Here is a 19,481-nt window from a genome sequence, read left to right as displayed (position 1 = left end):
TTTCTATTGTGTGTAAGGCATCTAGATCATCTGACTTCCTTCAAGTTGAAGACTGTGAACCTGCCCTTAAACCTGAGTAAACACTATTTTACTCATGTTTGCCATTGTCTCCTGAGCTTGTTTTTGGATTAACTTGTGTTTCCTAACTGTGATGCTAAACACAACAAAAGAAAAATAAAATGCTAAGAAAGTGGTACCTGTGGATGTAAATACAGTAAGGAAAGGTTTCTCACTATTGTGAGAATGAAGTTGTTACTGACTGAATATAAAGACATCTTCTATCTACATCTAATTCTTTTGTCATTTTTGCCTACTGAAATGTATGAAATATTTATGGTTGAAGCTTTATATATATTTATATTTTGAATATTTCTCAATGAACACAATGATGAATTTGTCCCAGATTACAATAGTTCATTAGAAAAACTTTTGTGATCACCAGTGTATAATGCATCGTGAACTGAACTTTCCGTGCAAAGGTAATGAGAAATCCATAAAGGTTTATGAGCAAATTTAATACTGATGCAAATAAGTAGTTCTAATTTTAAGAATAAACATAGATAAATAATTTGCCATTTAAAGTTCGTGCCAAAGCAATTTAAAAAAAAAAAAAAAAACATTTAAATTGGTGCCTCTTGTCTCTCGGGACCCCTGTTTCATGACTTAATGTGGATAGCTGTGGTGTTTTATTTCTTGGAATAGTTGGGACAGTTTTCCAATAGCCTTTATGTCTGTATCTGATTCAGCTTAAAACCAAATGCTCCAGTTATTAACCAATAGCGCCATCTAGTGCAAAGAGTCGACTACACTAAATGTATTTCTGTTGGAAATTCAACCTAAAACATATGTTTTGAATGATGAGCTGCTCTTTTTTGGCTTAAGCATCAGCATAAAGTGAACAAAACTGAAAAATAAAAACCAACAAATCTTTGTTAATTTGGTTTGTCATGTTAAAATTGGTATTGTGGTGCGTTTAAATTTGGGTTTGTGAAGAACACATTTGGTTTTAATTAATAGGCCACAGGCAACAACATCAGTATGGTCTCATAATATAACTTTTATTTCCTTTATGTGCCCTTAATTTGCTATTGCTCAGTTGTATGCAAATTGTTGGTTTATTTGAGTACAGTCTGTAGTTCACCTGTACCTGTGAGTGTGGATAATAATCACAGTGTTATGAATGTAGTTTATTCCCACAAGAGTTTGTATGTTTTGTAAAATAAAGGCACTGTAAAAAAAAACAAAAAAAAACAAGACACACCCGCGAGCCTCTATCCTGCCAGTGTCTCCTGGGAGTTGTAGTCCATGGGTGGTGCACTGGATGAACGCTAACAAAATAAAGGTTGTCTTGTGTTTAAAATCACAAGGTTATCAACAGGCACTGTCACGCACAGTTATAGATATCCAGTTGGATTAAGGTGCAGCGTTTTTTTTTTCAGCGTTTCATAAAGTTTGAAGAAAGAAACTCCACAGCGGAGCCCGGAAGTAGGGCGGGACCTCGGCTCTTTTTAAACATGGCCGTTAAGTCCTTTCCAGCATCGGGTCCTGCGTTTGGCTGAATTTGTTAAGACTTTCAGGAAGTCACTTGAGGGGTAAACTAATACCGTAACAGGTGGGAAGAAAATGTAGACACACAGCGGGCGTCCTCAGAATATTTCCGTCGTTTTATATCTGCGTGGCGACGGCGTTAATACACTTCATGTAGTACTTTTACGCTAGCTAACTTAGCTAGCTAGCCAAGCTAACGCCGACGTCTCTACGTTAACTTCTGTCAATTTTTTTTTTTTTTCCAGCCAGCTAAACGCGATCTGCTAACTTGACCGCTTATCGAAATGGAGGAGTGTCGTCGCTGGTCCAGGCTGTGTCGATGAATATTTTACACACGGACATCTCGGATTTACTCAGCTAAAGGCTGATCTAAACTTTCTTAAAAGCTCCTTTTTTTTTGGAGGGTTGTTTTGTTTTTTTTTCCACTGGCAGCAGCCGAGGCGCCTGTTTAGACGGACATAAACAATGTTTTCTGTCAAGCCCCTGAAGCCAACCTTCAAGTGTTATCTCCCTCCTGTACAGGTATGTATTGACTCATAACAGCAGAGTTAACTTTTCACTGGATGTAACGACACAGTGTCAAATATTATTAGTACTTTTTAAATTAATTAGGGCTGAAGTTGTCGTGACTGGGCTGTTGCGGAAGGAAAGTAGATGTTTGATGTGTGGTGAAGATTAAAAGAAAGAGAGAGCTAGAAAAAGACACAACGAGTTCTAATACTGAGTTTGAAATTATTTAAAAGTATTTAACAAAACCGCTCTTTTCGTCTTCAAAGTTAAAGTCAAGTGAACTGTTACTGGCTGTGAGAAGCAAGATTGTCTCCCTGCTCCTGTTTTAATTTGGTGAATTGAAACCTGGGCAGTGAGTTTGAGACCAATTACTCAGCAATAATGTGGGTATAGGCTCGTATTAGCCTTGCTTTGCCTACAGGTGTATGCACTTCTCCAGACAGCAAGTCAAAAGGCTCTGCTTACAGACGCTGGTGCAACAGCCCAAACAAACAGCAGAGTTTGGAAAGGCAAGGTCAAGATTAGTGATGGGAAGTGTTTTGTATTTTTATAACATTTTCTCATTGGCATTTTGTTTTTAAAGCATGGTTCTAGTTTAAAATCAGCAGCATATTGTCATGCATGCTCTGGTCTTGGTAATCGATTAAAAAAAAAAAAGTAAACTGTTAACAAAAGTTAAACTGATTACTTATATTTGTGTCCAAATACATGCTTTCAAGCTAGTATTAAATGCAAAAAACCATTGCAGTGATTGCATATTTATGAGAAAATTTCAATGATTCACTTAAGCCTGATTCCTACACTTCCACCCCAACTCTTTAAGCTGAAAGTCAGCACTTTAACCTCATAGTCATTCATTCACTGGAAATTAGTGTCCTGTGGCAGAGCAGCAACGAAAAACACATGACTCTCCAAATGATCGTGGGTTGTCACTGTATCTGCAGTTGTGCACAGTATTTCGGGGTCCAGTATTAATAGCATTAGTTGACAGCTGTGTATCTTTGGTTTCTTCCTTAATGTAAACGCCTTGCACCAGGCTTATCATCACTTACTGCAAATTGTAACTGTTTATGCAACATTAATTCATCAAAACAAATCATAACAGCTGTCAGGATATCCTCTGTGGTAATAGGGCAGCCACAGTTTAATCTTAGGCCTTTTGGGAATTTGCAAGTCTGTTCCTTTTTTTTTTTTTTAATCTGTTCTACACTTGGAAGCAATTCATATTTCATGCTTTGTTTACTACGCAATGAGTCATTTAAGTTATAATTTTCTAGGCCCTCCACCATTAAGGACACATTATTGCCCTCATTCATTAATCATCTGACGAGATGGAGTTTAAGTAACTCTGTGTGATGCGGCTTCTGCTTTTTTTTTTCTCTAGACTGATGTGAAGAGAAGTATTGAACCACCCATTAAAAAGTTGGAGCCTAAGTTACTTCAAGGTAAGTTTATTTTCTGCTTCATCCGAAGAATAGTTGGCACCATAAAATGTTTATGACTGAGCAAGACCATAGCAAATTGCACATTCTTGGCGTATTTACATTTTATTTAGACATGATGTTAATAACCAGACAAAGGGCTGTATTTATCTTGTATCAGAAGTACTGTGTGCAAAGGGAGAACATCATTAAGTAAGCAGCAGATTTTAACTTTGGAAAACAGATTTGTAATTTGTCATTGAATTACTAACTTGAGAAAGCAGTGTCTTTAGTCTGGTGCCTGACTTGCCTACATTTTGTTTTCAGTGTCTCAATGAAATAATATAGTTGGCCTGATTATCAGGATAACCTTTCTTTGTACTCATAGTAGTTAGTTTATAGTAAGTTCCATCTAAACTGTCCAGAAAGGTGTCTGAGTAGTTGGTTCTGAATAAATGGCCTTTTTAACACAGTGTGGTGAGGTGGAACAGAAACATTTTCTCAATTAGTCAGCCCAATTAACACTAAAATGTAGATACCTGGGATTGTTTTGAGACATTAAACTGTCAACCTCAGCAACGGGCCGTGAGAGTTCAGCATAAAGCTTCTGAAAAAGAGAATTTGGTACTTTCGTTTGCATCACTGTCGGTAAATGTTGCATTTCCTATGTGGTCTTAAAGTCTCTAGATTTTGCCATGAAAGGTTGGATGAAGCTCATTTTGTGCACTTGGATAATAAGTCATCCTGTTTTTTGTTTTACATAGCTGACGGTGTTTAATCAGACAGGTCTAACAAGAATTTCAACTCAGGCAAACAGGCCACGTTGTCTCAACCTAAGCTAAAACAAATCTTTTTTTATTGCCTTAAATTCTTCCTTATTTACCATTTTCATTTTCCCCACTCAAGATGCAAAGCATTTAGATGCACCAAGATCATCTTTGTCATCAAGATAAGAATAGTGAAATCTACAAAATAGTGAATCTACAATTATGCAGTGCCATCATATGTTTAAATTAGCAATATAGCTTTTGAGATGTTGAAAATGTCTGTAAAGTCAACAGAAAGGAGCATTGCTAAATTAGTTAGAAACTTCCCTTTCTATTTTGCCCCAGTTCCTGAGCGTCTCTGTGCCTTCCTCTCTCTATTTGTATCTACTTTTAAATTTACCTTCCCAGGCTTCTGTAGCAATTGTAATAACTCATTTTTTTAATTTAAAAAAAGGGATGACATCCTCAGTATTACAAATTGCTTTACATAATCAGATTCTTACTCGGTGTGTTACTTTCTATAAATTTGTTTAACACACACCCACGTATTAGGAGCACTGGCAACCTGTAACTGTTTCTCAGACGTCAATGCATTTGTCAATTAGTGCCTCCCTTTATTTGAACCATCAGTGCAGGTGCTATAACAGGCTTTTGTTCAGTCGGTTTTCTCACGATGCGAGTGCACCCTCTCATGAGGATTCAGAAACATCACCCTGCCAGTGACATTTGCATAAGCAGCAGTTTGGTGCTCTTTGCAGCACAGGGCAAAGTAGCTGTTTTTTAAAACAACATCGTAGTGATGTGGATGTGGCCTTGGTGTCTCCAAATGTCAGCCATAGGAAGTTAAGTTGGATTTTAAATAAGGAATTCTTAATTGATTTTTAATTCTCATAAGCTATGCCGATCAATGCATGTTTTCCCATGACGGTGCCAAAGTGTTAAGTGTAGTTCATCACAGGTTGAGAATTTACTTGAGAGTGGTGGTCGGTGGCACGGTGTCATGGGCATGTTCAGTAATAGACTAGTCAAACAACGGTTTATAAATAACTTTATTTATTGCCGTAACTATTTATAAATAAATATCTACAGGTATGTGTCTATGTATGGGGAAACTCTGAACTTGAGCAGCAGGAAAGCCTTCTTTTTATTGAGTTCTTTGGTTTCAGGTCTGAGCACTTAACTTGGGAGCCTCGTGGGAGTGGTTGGACACACCCTTGCATAGCATTACGTTGCGTTACTTGGAGTAAATATACAGTGATGTCCTCTATAAAAGAAAGAGAACACTTAAGCCATAAATTAATTGTAGTTGTCAGTTTTACATCTTTTTACAGTTTCTAGAGCCATTAAAAAAAATCTTCTTTTGCAAACCTGCTGTACTTCAGTGCAGTTTGTTTTATTTCCGCCAAGGTTGACATGAGAATTTTAACTGACTACTCGCTAAATGGCTTGTAAAACAAACTTTCCATCCATTGCCAGGAAGCACTGCCAGTCGCTCCTTTCCCATCTTGATTTTGGAGCTGATCAGAGGAACAGGTTTCATGAACAGCTTACTGTATGTTTCCTGCATCCTGCTCTGAGGCAGTCCTTTGATGTGACTGTCTGTAGGACTCCACCCTGCTGCTGCACTTCTCATCTTTTAAAAATCCCCGGGGAAACCTTTTATAGCCACATTCCTGTCTAACCGTTAATCGTTTAGTGATCATGTTAAGAGGCAGAGGTCATGTTACTTATAAAGATAGTATATGAAAAGCTGCCTTGTTAGCCTAAAAGCTCAAGTAAAATCTATGATGTGACTTGCATGTGGCCGAGGTGAGGGCGTTACACTCATACTTGTTGTCACAGAAGCCTTGGACATGTTTGGGCTTTTTTGTGCTCAACAGAAAGCTTCAGTAAAGTAACTTCAGCTTTATCAGATCATTTAGCTTTCGGTTTTGCAACACAGCCGCAGTCATGCTACTCTCACAAAACAGCATTCGAGATGAGATAAGTGGAAGTGATAACATACTTATTAATATATAAGTGAAATTATTTTTTTTAAAGTTAGATATTTTAACATATTAATACACATTAATAATTGGATACCAGTGAAATTTTATGATTTAAACCACAAACACATTTAATAATAGATGGCTTAATTAATAATAAATGTGTTATCTTTTGTTTGATTATTGGAATTTAATTGAATTAAGCATGGCACATTGTGAGTTTTAGGCTGGTAACAGGATGCTTCTAAATTCACTGCAGAAATTTGAGCGCCGGTATGTTCGGAAGGTCAAGCCAATTGATGATTTTCTTTGCTTTGTCTTTTCTATCTTCACTGTCTGTATTCTTCATTGAACTGTAATTGCACACTGTAGGGTTTACACTTGCATGTTTGTTTTTTCCTCCCTCGATTGTCACCAGGGGAGATCGTAGTTAATGAGGTGAACTTTGTCAGGAAATGCATCAGCGCTGAAAGCAGCCAGGATGACCTTTGGGGGAAGTTGATATGCACCAACTTTAAGGTCTCCTTCATCCCTCAAGATGCCCCACCGAAACAGGTATTTGTGTAGACTGACTTTAAAACAGTCAAACTTTGCTGTTCTGAATTTTAAGCCATTCTCAGTAGTTAAAAATAAAATGTAAAAATATAATGTTGTTGGTTTGATGTTCTGCCATTATGAGCCTTTGGTGCCAAAACCACATTTTAACTTCCTCATACTGTTCTTTTAAAGTGTCACGTGTATTACATTTGAAAAAAAAGACTCAACCTCCAGTTTTAGCTTTCTGTTTGTGAGATCCATTTGTGCCACCAGCATACTGCAGTACTTGCATGTGTACTGCATCTGGCATGAGGAAGGAAAACTGTTCTTTCCTGCACTACATTGTCGGTGATATCGCACAAGAAGTGAGAGAACAGACGTCATTTCCAACTAGGCGGAAGATTGTTCCCATAATAACAAAATGGAACTTGATCATTGTTCAGTCTGAGAACATCAACTCGATCTACCCACTAGTGTTAGAGATAGTATTTCAGTGAGTTATGGGTGTAATGTAATGGCTACAGAATACAGGATGTCACACATACTTTTTTTGCTGTTTGCTTTTACCACAGAAGTCCAGGTTGTCCCACCTCCTGCTTGGAGAGCACGACGTCCCCCTCACCTGTCTGGAGCAAGTAGTAACAGGTACATTTTCTGCCAACATTTGTAAAATTAACATTTTTTAAAACATTTTTTAAAATACTCTACTGATTTGTTTTGTCAGGGTATTGACATTTGCCTATTGACTTCCACATGTGGAAATCTTTTTACCAGCGCCCAAAGTTTATCCGGAATCAATCACTTTGTCTAATCAGTAGCCGTAATACCACAAACTATTCATTTCCTAATGATACTGCACAAATAAAAGACAGATAATCTAAGCATTGTGAAAGTATATTCAGCAGATGTTTAATCGTTTTCTCAATCAAATCTTTCTTGATTGAATAATTGCTTGGCCATCTTTTCCATCACAAACACCTAGCATCCTAACTCTGTCATGTTACAAGAGTGAGCTACAATCAGAATTAAAGTTAGATGGGCCCCACATTAATCTTTGATAGCTCAGGTGACTGGTCTCGTCTATTGTGCTCTCATTGTCAGCAATCCGATAACAAGTGATGTCACAGCTAAAGCAGTGATTAGTGGCAGTGCAGCCTGGCTGGGATTAGCCTTGTTTATATATCGCATGGCTGTCATTTGCTGACACTGCAAGGGCAACTGCTCAGAGCAAGATTTGCTGTGTTGCAGTGATGAAGCATGAGATTTTGTTTTACTCAGCTTGTTTTAGACCTGTTTGAACTAGGCTACTGAAGACAACATTATCATTTTGGAATTTGTAACAATATAGGAGCATTAAGAATGAGATAGGAGCCCAGTGCTGGGTAATATCAATAAAATCAAGTATCAGAAAGTTTTGACTGTACTGAAAACTGATATTTTGGGTGTCACTGCTGGTGTTCTAACACAATCTGCGACAGAGTTTGCAAAGCCCTGTTTACATCAGGAATTTAAATCTGATCTGTATATGTTTAGGTCAAGGTCTTGGGTTATTGTTCTGCATAAATGCAGCACTGTTCTTATAACTTTAATCATGTAATATATGATATGATGTTAAATATTTGTTGGAGCCCAAACAAAAGCTGTTTTTTTGATGTGCCACACAGTTTTTCCATTAGTGGTTGCCAAATTCTTGTTGCTGTGGCTTATTTGATATAAAGTGTCACACCTTTCAGACACATTATGAAATTTAATCACGTTTTTTATAATCTTTAAATAACACAAGACAGTTATTCACCCCTGGCAGAAGTATGTGTTGAGTGTTTTCTGGTTAACAAAAATACCTGTTGCTGCTTTAAAATCCAATCTTGCGTATGAATTGGCATCTTCCTCAGTGAAAATTTTCTAGTCATATTTTGTGTTTGTTCTTCTCAGTAAATGATACAAAGGGGAAGAAGAAAGTGTTGGGCTCAAACCAAAAGTTGAAGTTCAACCCAACAGAGCTCATTCTCTACTGCAAAGACCTGCGCATCATACGGTTCTGCTTTGATGAGGCTGGGCCTGAGAGTGCCAAAAAGGTGAGTGGTACAGAATTTTAGTGAGTTGATGGTGGTCTTTTTATATATCACATTAATGCTTTTCAGACTCTCACCAACAACCAAAAACAACTTGCTGTCACAGGAATCTTAAGGAATCATATAAAGATTCTATGTATTGTGTCTTGAACTGGTCGCTTCGTGCCATACCTCCAAATGACTAATTGCTGAGTTTAGGCTTTCCCTTTTTCTCAGTTTCCGTTGCCCATTTCACTGTTAGTTGTTGCTGACTAAACTTTTCCTTTCCTGACTGTGTGAGCTTATGCTATAACCCCTTCCTCAGCAACAAGGATATTTACAATACATCATACAAACTGACTAATGACTAATTTTCAAAAAGCATTTTCAGTGTGGCCATTAGCCAAACAGTGAATAAGAGACACTGAGAACAATGCTCAATCAGGGCAAAGGAAACTGAGACTGATTGTTGGAACAATTGACAGCGTGACTCTGAGTCATCTCCTGCACACAGAGATTGAATGGAGAGATGTTTCTTTCTTCAGATTAGAGCTCAGTTGATCGATCTGTAACTCAGTAGGTTTACCAGTTTATATTGCTATAATGTCTTGATATTTTGGGGCTGACTAGTGGTGTTTTCAGAAGAGTTGCACACAAAGGAAGTTAAAGGAAATCCTTATAGATACAGTGACCAATCATGTAGAGGCGTTCCCCTTCAGCTAAAATATTTTAAGCACAAAAACTGGGGCCACCCGACTGTAACAATATAACCGTAACAATCTAAATCAGTCATTGACAAAAACAGTTTTAATGGACGCACTTTGAGAATATGTAATTGCCTACAAGAATAATGTTGTAGACCATTTAGCAGCTGCACACTGCAGCTGTGTGTGTGTGTGTGTGTGTGTGTGTGTGTGTGTGTGTGTGTGTGTGTGTGTGTGTGTGTGTGTGTGTGTGTGTGTGTTCAAAACCTGTTGTCCCTTTAGTCATGTTGACAAGTACCAAGATTTCCAGGCATGTTTGGTTAATTTTGTTAAAATGTTAGTAGGACAAACAATCAAACCAGGAAGTTTTAACCTTGGAAAGAACCTGCCAGGTCATGGGATCATCTTGTGACCGTTCGATCGGTAAACCAACTGAAAACACAGCCAGCCGAAACAAACTATTCAGCGCTCACGCTCTGTAAGAAAAGATTTTATGTGTAAAAACATTGTGGTGTCTGGAGTTGTAGAGGTCCTGGACATACATGTGTATTTGTGAATTATGTGCACAAAGCCTCATGTAGCTTCACAACATAACCCATGAGAGTTAGGCAGCTGTATATCTCTTTACAGTGTGCCAGTGAAACCTATATGAATTTGGATGTACGCAGTAACTTGCGTGTCTGATCTCCTCCCATGTCATCTGGGAGCAATTTTTGTGGAGGGGTTGGAGGACTTGGAGCTCCACAGCACATACCTGCAGCACAGTTGGCTACCAACAGCATGGCAGTATGGCACTGCAGTGAACAGTCTTTGGCCAGTGTGTTACAAGTCTATTTAATTTATTTAAATTTTTACTTTGTGTCCTCTGTTACATACAACAGTATATGGAAGGTTGATTGTGTGTACAGCATTGAGACAGAACTAAGTCTGCCCTCCCTCACTCCTTGTGAGTTTATTTATGGACACCATGTATGTAATTACAGTGTTAAGCTAAAACTGGACTCAGTTCTTTTTTGTTTGATTTTTCTTTGTGACATATGGAATTAAGCCAACCTATAATAGCTTATTTTGCCAGAGGAAATTACAGAGTTGGGAGCAGCCTTGTACACACACACACACACACACACACACACTTTTTCTGTGTCCTCTTGTGTTATTCACAGCTTTACTACTGAATGGACTGCTTTGTGTGACTCCAGTGGAGCCACAGAGAGATTCAGTCCTGTAAACCCAGAGCACTGGGCTGTCAGTTAGACATTTGCCTTCCCAGGTTTCTCTTGTTGTTGCGTTGGAATGGTTACAGAACAGGCCTCAGAGTTTGTTTTAGCACTCTGAGTGAACTTGAGTTAGAAAGCCTAATTTGCCATGATAATGTTTAAGTGATACCACCATTCAGCTTTATTTGTATTGTAATGTATCCCCCATAAAAGTGCTTTTTATTTTATCCTAGGTTTGCCTTGCTATTGCCCACTATTCCCATCCAGCTGATCTCCAACTGCTGTTTGGCTTTGAGTATCAAGGGCGGCGATACCATGAATCTAAAGGTACACATATAGCATGCCATATTTCTTCTTTTCCTGCTAACATGTTTTTTATTATTAACTAACTGTTAGTACCTGTTATTCTGTCCTCTTAACTCACATTTAGGAATAATGAATTCCAAATCTGACTAACCAGGTTTAATTTTTCTGCATTATGCACAGGATATAACCTCAAAGTGAATCTGTATTTCCAGGAGAGCGCATCAATGGTTCCACCCCTCGAGGAGGATTACAGACCCCCATTTTTGACCGTCCATCAGACTGGGATAGGGAGATCAAGAGAACAGGAGCATCAGAGTGGAGGGTGTGCTCCATCAACGAGGGTTATGCCATCTCACAAAGGTTTTCAGCTCATGTTGTTTGTTGTAGGCAATTTATGATGGGCATCATAGGCAGAGCATGTCTGTAGCTCTTTCAGTTGGCCCTAGTTGTTACGGATACTCTAAATTTCACCATTTACTCATACTTGGTATGTTTTGGCAAGACAGTGTATTTACACTGTACGTTTTTTTTTTTTTTTTACTTTCTTCGTGAGAGACTTGAGGAAAAAACTTTGTGAATGTCTCAGTGTAACATGCAAGTCTATTCTGGACAATACATGCTATTCATCTGAGTTCACTGGTGACATCATGGTGGGTTTCAAAGTAAGGATTGTACAGTGTTTTATGTGGAAGTAGAGAAAAGACAGCAAAATTGCATAATAGTAGGTTGCACTAAACTGTACACATCACATGAGGCGAAAACAATACTTGCAGTACACTTAGATTCAGTTTCCCCTAAATCCAAAAAAAAACATACTGTACTCACCAGATTAGATATTTGGGACAGGCACAGCTAAACAAATTTAGTTATTTACAGTACATTTAGTAGAATATTATGGTATGTCAACACAAAGTAATACATTCATATGTCATACAATCTATAAGGAGTATAGACTCAAGATTAATTTTCTGCTTTTCAAATGTTACTTTCTGACATCCAAAACATTTCCTTACATATATTTTCCTGTTTTTTTTTGTTTTCTTCTTTTAATGGTGTGTTGTGTTTGATTCCTGTGTAACTCCAGTCTTTCTGTCACTCTTCTTTTTAGTCTTCCAGAGTACATTGTGGTCCCAGTTTCTCTGGCAGATCAGGATCTTAAGCAGCACTCCTTATCCTTCACTGATCAGCGCATCCCTGTGAGTGCTTATGCTCCGATATCTCCATTAAATGTGTGCTGTTTGTCAAACTTTGCTAGGCCTATAATGTTATTTTATTTGCACTTTTAAGGACAAACACTGACGTCATTTGTCATTTCTCTGCCGATTCCAAGTAGTGTCCTATTTCATCAATCAGAGATAACTTTTATTTGCCCACTGTTCAATGTCTGAATTATGTACATTCTTCCTTGTAGCTCTGGTGCTGGAATCACCAAAATGGAAGTGCTCTTGTCCGCATGGCCAACCTAAGTGATCCATTACAGCAGAGGAAGACTGATCAGAGGTACAGCAAACTCCTTTGCTTCAGTCAGATTCAAAACATGTATAAAATGTGTTATGTTCACACTGAAATTTAATAGCAGCCAACAGACTTTCAACAGCAGGGGAGGGGCACCCTGGTAGCTTACTTGGTTGAGCTGGTGCCCCATGTCCCAAGGCTGGTACCGAGGTACCGAGTCCTTGCTGCATTACTGCAGAGTCTGACCTTGTCGCCCTGTGTTGCGTGTCATCCCCTCTTTTTCATCTGTTTATGCATTGAATATAAAAATGGTATATTGCTTAGATATTTTAAGACCTCTCTAATCCAGTCACCTATGTCTGTCTTGTGTTGTGGCAGGTTTTTAGCTGCCATCACAAAAAGCCATCCACAGCGCAGTGAAGTCTTCAGGTCAGATCTGGACAAGTGTCTGCCGAACATTCAGGACATCCAGAATGCCTTTGTTAAAGTCAGGCAGAGCTGTGTCATAGGTGAGCCTCATTGTATTGTATGTATTGTCTGTGTCAAATACAGCTCAATGTACTTCTCTTTCGAGTGGAAATGGAGAGGATTTGCTCTGCTTGCATATCGTTTTATGGGTTGTACAAATATTTTACTGTTTTGATTGTGTGCAGATCCTTTTGAGGAGTCTGAGGAGCGTTGGCTTTCATCTATTGAAAACTCACGTTGGCTGGAGTACGTCAGGTATGTAAACAACCTGATACTGCATGGGAGCTCTTTTATAAACTACTACAAGGTAAAAGCTAAAATTAAAATGTCTTCTTGGCTTTCAGAATGTTTGCGTTACCCTCATAGTTCCATTTGCAATATAACATACCTGCATGAACATTTTGTATTAATACTACATGTTTTTTAAAGTCAGTTAACATGTATGTTCTGGTTGTGATTTAAGGGCTTTCCTGAAACACTCAGCTGAGATAGTGTACCATCTGGATGGAAAGAATTCTTCAGTCGTTCTTCAGGGTAAAACTTTCTCTTTGTCTTCATCAGTCATTACTGATACCATAGTACTTTGAGATCAAGCCTCACAGTTTGAAGGGAGTCACAGAGCCACATAATTATTTATTTTTCACTTTACTGCACCATGAACCTAACCTCTGATTTAATTAGTCCGTCAGGTGTGATATTGCACAAACTTTGTCTTCAAACATGTTGCACAAATACAAAATACAAATTAAATTATTGTGGTCAAATTAGAATCATAGTTCAGAGTGACTTTGAAATGCTTTCCTTGCAAGCAGCTTGTTGAAGCTTTTGTTTTCTCCTTTTTGTTCACACTTGTACAGAGGAAGAAGACCGAGACCTGAGCTGTGTAGTGTCCTCCTTGGTGCAGCTCATGTTGGACCCTCATTATCGAAGCCTCATTGGCTTTCAGAGTCTGGTGCAGAAGGAGTGGGTGATGGCTGGCCATCGCTTCTTGGACAGATGCAACCACTTAAAGAAGAACGACAAAGAGGAGGTATTTGTGTAACAGTAAATAACCCAGTCCTAGAACTAATAGATTTGACAAGCCACTTACGCTTCCTGTTGTTTGTTTCTCTCTGTTCTCAGTCCCCACTGTTCATGCTCTTCCTTGACTGCGTGTGGCAGATTATGAACCAGTACCCAGCAGCATTCGAGTTCACAGAGGCCTATCTGACACTACTGAGTGATAGCATGTGGATCCCACTCTTCAGCACTTTCCTCTTCAATTCTCCAAAACAGCGTGCTCAGCACTTGATGGTGATGGATATATACATATATTTATTTAGTTAGATAGTTTGGTTTAATAAATATATTTATACATGGAAATGACAAGAGTGAATACAACTGTTTTTATAACCCTGAGATACAACTATAGTCCTGAATATGTTTGAATTAAATAATGAGAAGAAGATTAAATTAAAATAAAACAAATAACGTTATCTGATTTGTACTTACTTAAAGGTTAAATATTAAATATTAGATCTCTGTCAGAATGTGTTAGTGGCCCAAGAAGAATAAAAAACATGTTATAATTTCAGGTGATAGTCTGTAACAAAGCAACATGTTTTTGTGGTATAATTTCATGTAAGAGCCTATAATTTCCTTCTGTGTGCGTCAGATAATTGTCAGGAAAGAGTGCAACGTAATTCACACAGATAAGAAAACATTTAGCTTGTGGTCAGGTCAGTATACTATGTACAGAGTATGAATAACAATGTGTTTACTCTACAGGACTTTGCCAAGAATAAAGCCATCCCTCAAGGAGAAGACCAGGTTGTATACTTCCCTCCTGTTTGGAACTGGTCACAGCAGTTCTCCACCAAAGACCAAACCCTCTTTAACAACCCCATGTATGTAGGCAAAGGAGCTGCCTGTGTTCAGAATGGGGAAGTGAAAACCTTCAGGCGCACAAAGGTACATGAGACACTAACTGAGCTTTACAAGTTTATAGGAGTAGTAGCAGCACATTGTTTTATGTGTTTGCTCTCTCCTTTTACTATCTTGTGTATATATAACAAACACTTTTAACCTCAGCAATTGTTTACAGAGTTTATGCATTCCATGCTTCCTCACCACTCCACAGTCTTCTTGTATGTGTGTATGTACTTTTACAAAAGGTCACCTCAGTCCTCTACGCTCTTACAATTATTGCTATTTTTGTATGAATTTAGCTGAAATTCAGTTTTTCACTCAATCTTTGAGTAAATGTTTAACATGAGAAACCACCCAGTCAGCAGATTTGGTTATTGCTGCTGAAATGTTATCGATGGATGTTATGGATGTTTGTTTTTGTGTCATCAGCAACTTCAGAAAAGGCACAGATGGTAAATTATTACACAAAAAGAAACCCTTTGTTTGTTTGTTTTTCTTAAGCTGTAGGTTTGAGGATCATGAGAATTTGATAACGCTGTTAGTGATGCACTATCTGAGAACATGGAACAAGTGAACTCATCATGTTTAATGAAAATAATTGAGCTCTGTTTCCTTCCTCCAGCAGAAAACCTACAGTTCCACTTTGCGAGGAACTTCTGCATCTGTGCGTAATGGAATGAGGGGTGGAGAGGAGACGTTGCCCCGAAGGGGGTCTCTGGTGTCGGAGCTGAGGCCCGATTTCTCACCAGTGAAAGATGAAAGCCCGTCAGAGCGTTTCTTCAGGGACTGGTTCTCTCGACCGGCTGACCAGCAGGGCCTCCTGATTCCCCTGCTCATGCCCTCACACATGGCTCTCTGGAAGCTCTACTTTCTACGCTGGGTTCCTGAAGCCTGCATTCCCAGAGGAGGCCCCATCACAGCCTACCACAAGCTCTCCCAACTGGTTGATGAAATTGAGATCCTACAGAGCCAGCTCAGGCAGTATAAGGGACCCAGTCCAGGCAGCACGCCACTCCCCAGCCCAAGTGGGCCCCCTTCAGACCAAAGGAGGATGTATTTTAAGGCTGGTTCCCCGAATGACCCCCCTACACCGCCAGACTTCCTTACGTCCTCCTTTCCTTTCACTCCAGTGGGAAACCTGTGCCGCCGCGGTATCCATGGGACTCCCATTAGCAAATTTCTGAACGAGGCGAGGATCTGGCTCTCTACAGAGACTCTTGCTAATGACACTGTGTGAGGCTGTGGGGCTCAGTTTTCTGAGCTCAGCAAAGGCTTGTGTAACAATTAATCATCTTATTTTCTATTGCCTCTTTCTTAAATACCAAGAAGGAAAATGAGAAATAGAAAAAAAATTTACTTTGGATTTCAGATTTGTAATTATTTATAAGCTAGAATTTGCACCGTTGATGCTGCATTGAAATCTGAGGTAATTTCTAAACTGAAGTGTCATCTACAGACCTGAATCATTATTGTCCATTACAGTTGAGGAGTTCAGGTTAACTGAAGCACATCATCCTTATTAGTGAGTTGTTACTGTGAGGTCTCCTCTGACTGTGAAAGATCATCATACTTAATGCGTTTTTATAATAGATGTATTTTCCTATCTAGTTTTACTTTCTTAGGTCCTTAGGTCTTTCTTAAGATTTAGCTAAACTTTTAAATCTGCTCGGTTTTTTGCTGAGCATACTGTATGACCCACACACAGCGTGCTTTTGGAGATTGGAATACTGAGTTGACATGAGGTTGAGAGCTCCCTCTCCAGGATTTACCTGTGATTCGCTGCACATTTTAAAGCAATAATATTGATACATTTGTGTGTAGCTGTGCTATCAGTTAAGATGTCCTTTCTTTGAAATCTCATTGGTCCGTAAGACTTCCCCACTGTAATGGATTTTAATATTTTAATCTAAGTTGGACTGCTTGAAATTAGAAAATGCCCGTTTTTTATTGCAGCAGCAATGATGCATTTCACTGAACACTGATTTCCAAGCACTCAATTTGTCTGTACCTTCCAGGAAATGTAATTGAAGATATTATAATAGTTTACCTAGTTTTAATTTCAGAAAGAGGAACAGAAAATAACACAGCTAACAATGTATTTTACGATGTGGTTAACGCAAAGAGGATCTGGCCTGTTTAAATGTAAAAGGGCGTTTCTGATTTTTTTGGGTTTTCTTTTGCACAAGCATAGTGCTATTTGCTCCAAGTGCCCATATTTGAATGGTTGTGTTGGGGTTTCACTGTAAGTAGCAAATATTGTGATTTCAGGGTCTTTGTAGATTTCCTCTATTTTTGAAGCACAGAAATTATATTTTTAGTGTCATTAAGCAGGTGATACTTCGAGGGGAAATGGAGCTGTGAGGACTTCAGTCTGTGGTAGATATTTCCTCTTCTCTTTTGAAGGGGGTTTTATTAAATTTTTCTTGGGGCCTTCTGGTAAGGCACTGAGGGGAGACTATTCAGATTAACAGTAGCTGAATGGGTAAATATTTGAAAGCAAAGGGACAGACAAGGGCTTTGACTCAAACCAGTCTCTAGTTGAGTACGTAGTGAATTGAAGTTATTGATCCAATGAACGTGACAGTGATGGGTCGATGGTGAGTGGCACAGTTTCAAGGCAGCGCACAAGAAAACAGCAGCAATAAAATCATCGGGATAGCAAGTGCCTTAAGTACACCATGTGTGTATGTTGACCTTTCAAAATAAAATGGAAATAAAGGTCAGTTGTCAACTAAAACTACTGTCCACACACTGTTTAAAGATGTTTTCTACAGAAGGAACAAATACTTTTAACTGTAACACTGTTAAACATATGGTATGTAGCTATAGCAATACTTACACTTGTATTAACATTTGTTCTTGTTTTTCCAGATAATTCTACTCTGTGTAGATGACTAATATAGTAGATAAAGTGAAGTTGACGTAGCTTCAGGTTTTGTATGCGTCAGTTAGCCTAAAAGTGTCTGCCAGAGAGGTTTACCCCCCGCTGAACTAGGCACTGGTTTGAGACACATCAGGGGAAATGTTTCAGTCATCCAGTGCCTCTAAAACTGATGAATAACTAGCACTGTGTAATATTGTAATGTCTTAAAATAATACTAGAACATTTATTATAAAAGGCCTTTTTCATTTTAGACCACTGGCCATACTCAGTGCCTGTCCTGTTACACAGGAGCATTGATCCATAGATGCTAAATTGACCAGTTTCCAACAGATAAACTTGTGATTCGTTGGCAATAACTAGTTCAGGTGTTTGGTTTTTTTTGCTATAGGTGTGTATATTGTGAGTGCAGAACCTGCTCTCCCAAAAGCTAATAATTGCACATTTTACTCAATATATAGAATAGTTTGTTTTAAGGTGGTTGTTGAATATAATTTTGGCAAATATTATAAATACTGTATATGCTTGAAATCTTCCAATTAATATTTTTTGATTAATGGTACTAAGAAACTTTTATCCTTGATTTAGTCTTTATATTTTCTGAAGAGTTATTTATATGCTGTGTTTTTCCACTAATTCACAGTGTTGCACTCTGCTGTAATTGCATGATGATTGTGCTTCCACTGTGGCACAGTTTGATATTGATCAGCAGCAGATGTATTTATTCAGTTATGCAAATGTTCTCTAACAGGGATGCAAGTGCTACTGTACATCCCGGTGCCTTTTTGGGAAGATTTACCATTTTTGTAACTATATTCTAAATCTGATGACTTATTTTAGTTTTCTAGAACTGTTGATTTATCAATTCTGTAAATCTAGTTAAATTCAGAAGCGTTGCACTGAAGCTGTTTTTCCTAACAGAAAATAAGGCTTAAATGTGTACCAGTAACCAATCATTACATTATTTTTCAAATGAATTTGCTTTGTGGCTTTTATTTCACTGGGTTTCACTCATGAAAAGAACAATCCATTTCTGCCAAATGAAGAAACCATTGCTGTTGGTTCCCAACTTCACCTGCTGAATAACAGCAGACATATTCACAAAGATTCCTGGTACCAAGTGACAGTTGTGCTTAATAATAATCAGATATAAATCATGTCTACCATGAATTTGTCTGGGACAATAAGATTGTTAAAATTTTGTTTTTCCTATTTAAAGAATATAACATCCCAATAAAGATGTAGTAAAGTGTAATAATAACTCCTGAGGTGAAAAATGAGGAGGAAAAAATGATCTCCGAAAGCTGAATGACATGAATCATTCACATTTAAGGTTTGTGGATATCTTCAGAAGTACCACTTCAAGGTCCATTGTGGAACATTTAGGAGGATCCAACCGCAGAAATGGAATATAATATTATAAGATATGCAAACAATGGTTATGTTGTTGTCACCTTGGAATGAGCTGTTTTTATCTACAGAGGGAGCTCATCCTCTTCTACAGAGATCGCCATGTTGAGCCACCATGTTTCTAGAGTAGCCCAGAACAGGCTGACTGTAGCCCTACACACTTGGAACTGTATTCAAATCGTTGCAATCCTCAACTTCACTGTTAGATGCCACTAAATCCTACACACTGGTCCTTTAACACTATACTACAAACATTTGCTGTGTGCCTTATAACCACAAGCACAATGTAAGAAATAGAAACAACTGGAATAGA

General features: G+C 38.3%; 1 protein-coding gene across 2 annotated transcripts; it reads left to right on the top strand.

The window, feature by feature from the left end:
* The first annotated feature begins 1,378 nt into the window (after positions 1–1,378).
* mtmr10 (myotubularin related protein 10) lies at positions 1,379–18,735 on the top strand. Of its 2 annotated transcripts, none has more exons than XM_051379229.1 (16): positions 1,379–2,070; positions 3,443–3,503; positions 6,650–6,786; positions 7,341–7,413; positions 8,701–8,843; positions 10,974–11,067; positions 11,259–11,406; positions 12,155–12,242; positions 12,458–12,546; positions 12,880–13,010; positions 13,155–13,224; positions 13,433–13,503; positions 13,827–13,999; positions 14,092–14,262; positions 14,737–14,919; positions 15,500–18,735. In XM_051379229.1, exons 1-16 carry the CDS (start codon positions 2,014–2,016, stop codon positions 16,112–16,114), a joined length of 2,304 nt encoding a protein of 767 aa, XP_051235189.1. In that variant the 5' UTR covers positions 1,379–2,013; the 3' UTR covers positions 16,115–18,735. The 2 variants fall into 2 exon arrangements, with proteins under 2 accessions (XP_051235189.1, XP_051235190.1); XM_051379230.1 differs by having other exon boundaries at positions 1,382–2,070; positions 15,503–18,735.
* The last annotated feature ends 746 nt before the right edge of the window (positions 18,736–19,481 follow it).

This window comes from Dicentrarchus labrax, unplaced genomic scaffold (assembly GCF_905237075.1).
Source record: "Dicentrarchus labrax unplaced genomic scaffold, dlabrax2021, whole genome shotgun sequence".
In the NCBI taxonomy this organism is placed as follows: domain Eukaryota; kingdom Metazoa; phylum Chordata; class Actinopteri; family Moronidae; genus Dicentrarchus; species Dicentrarchus labrax.
This window is presented reverse-complemented; position numbering and strand designations above follow the sequence as displayed.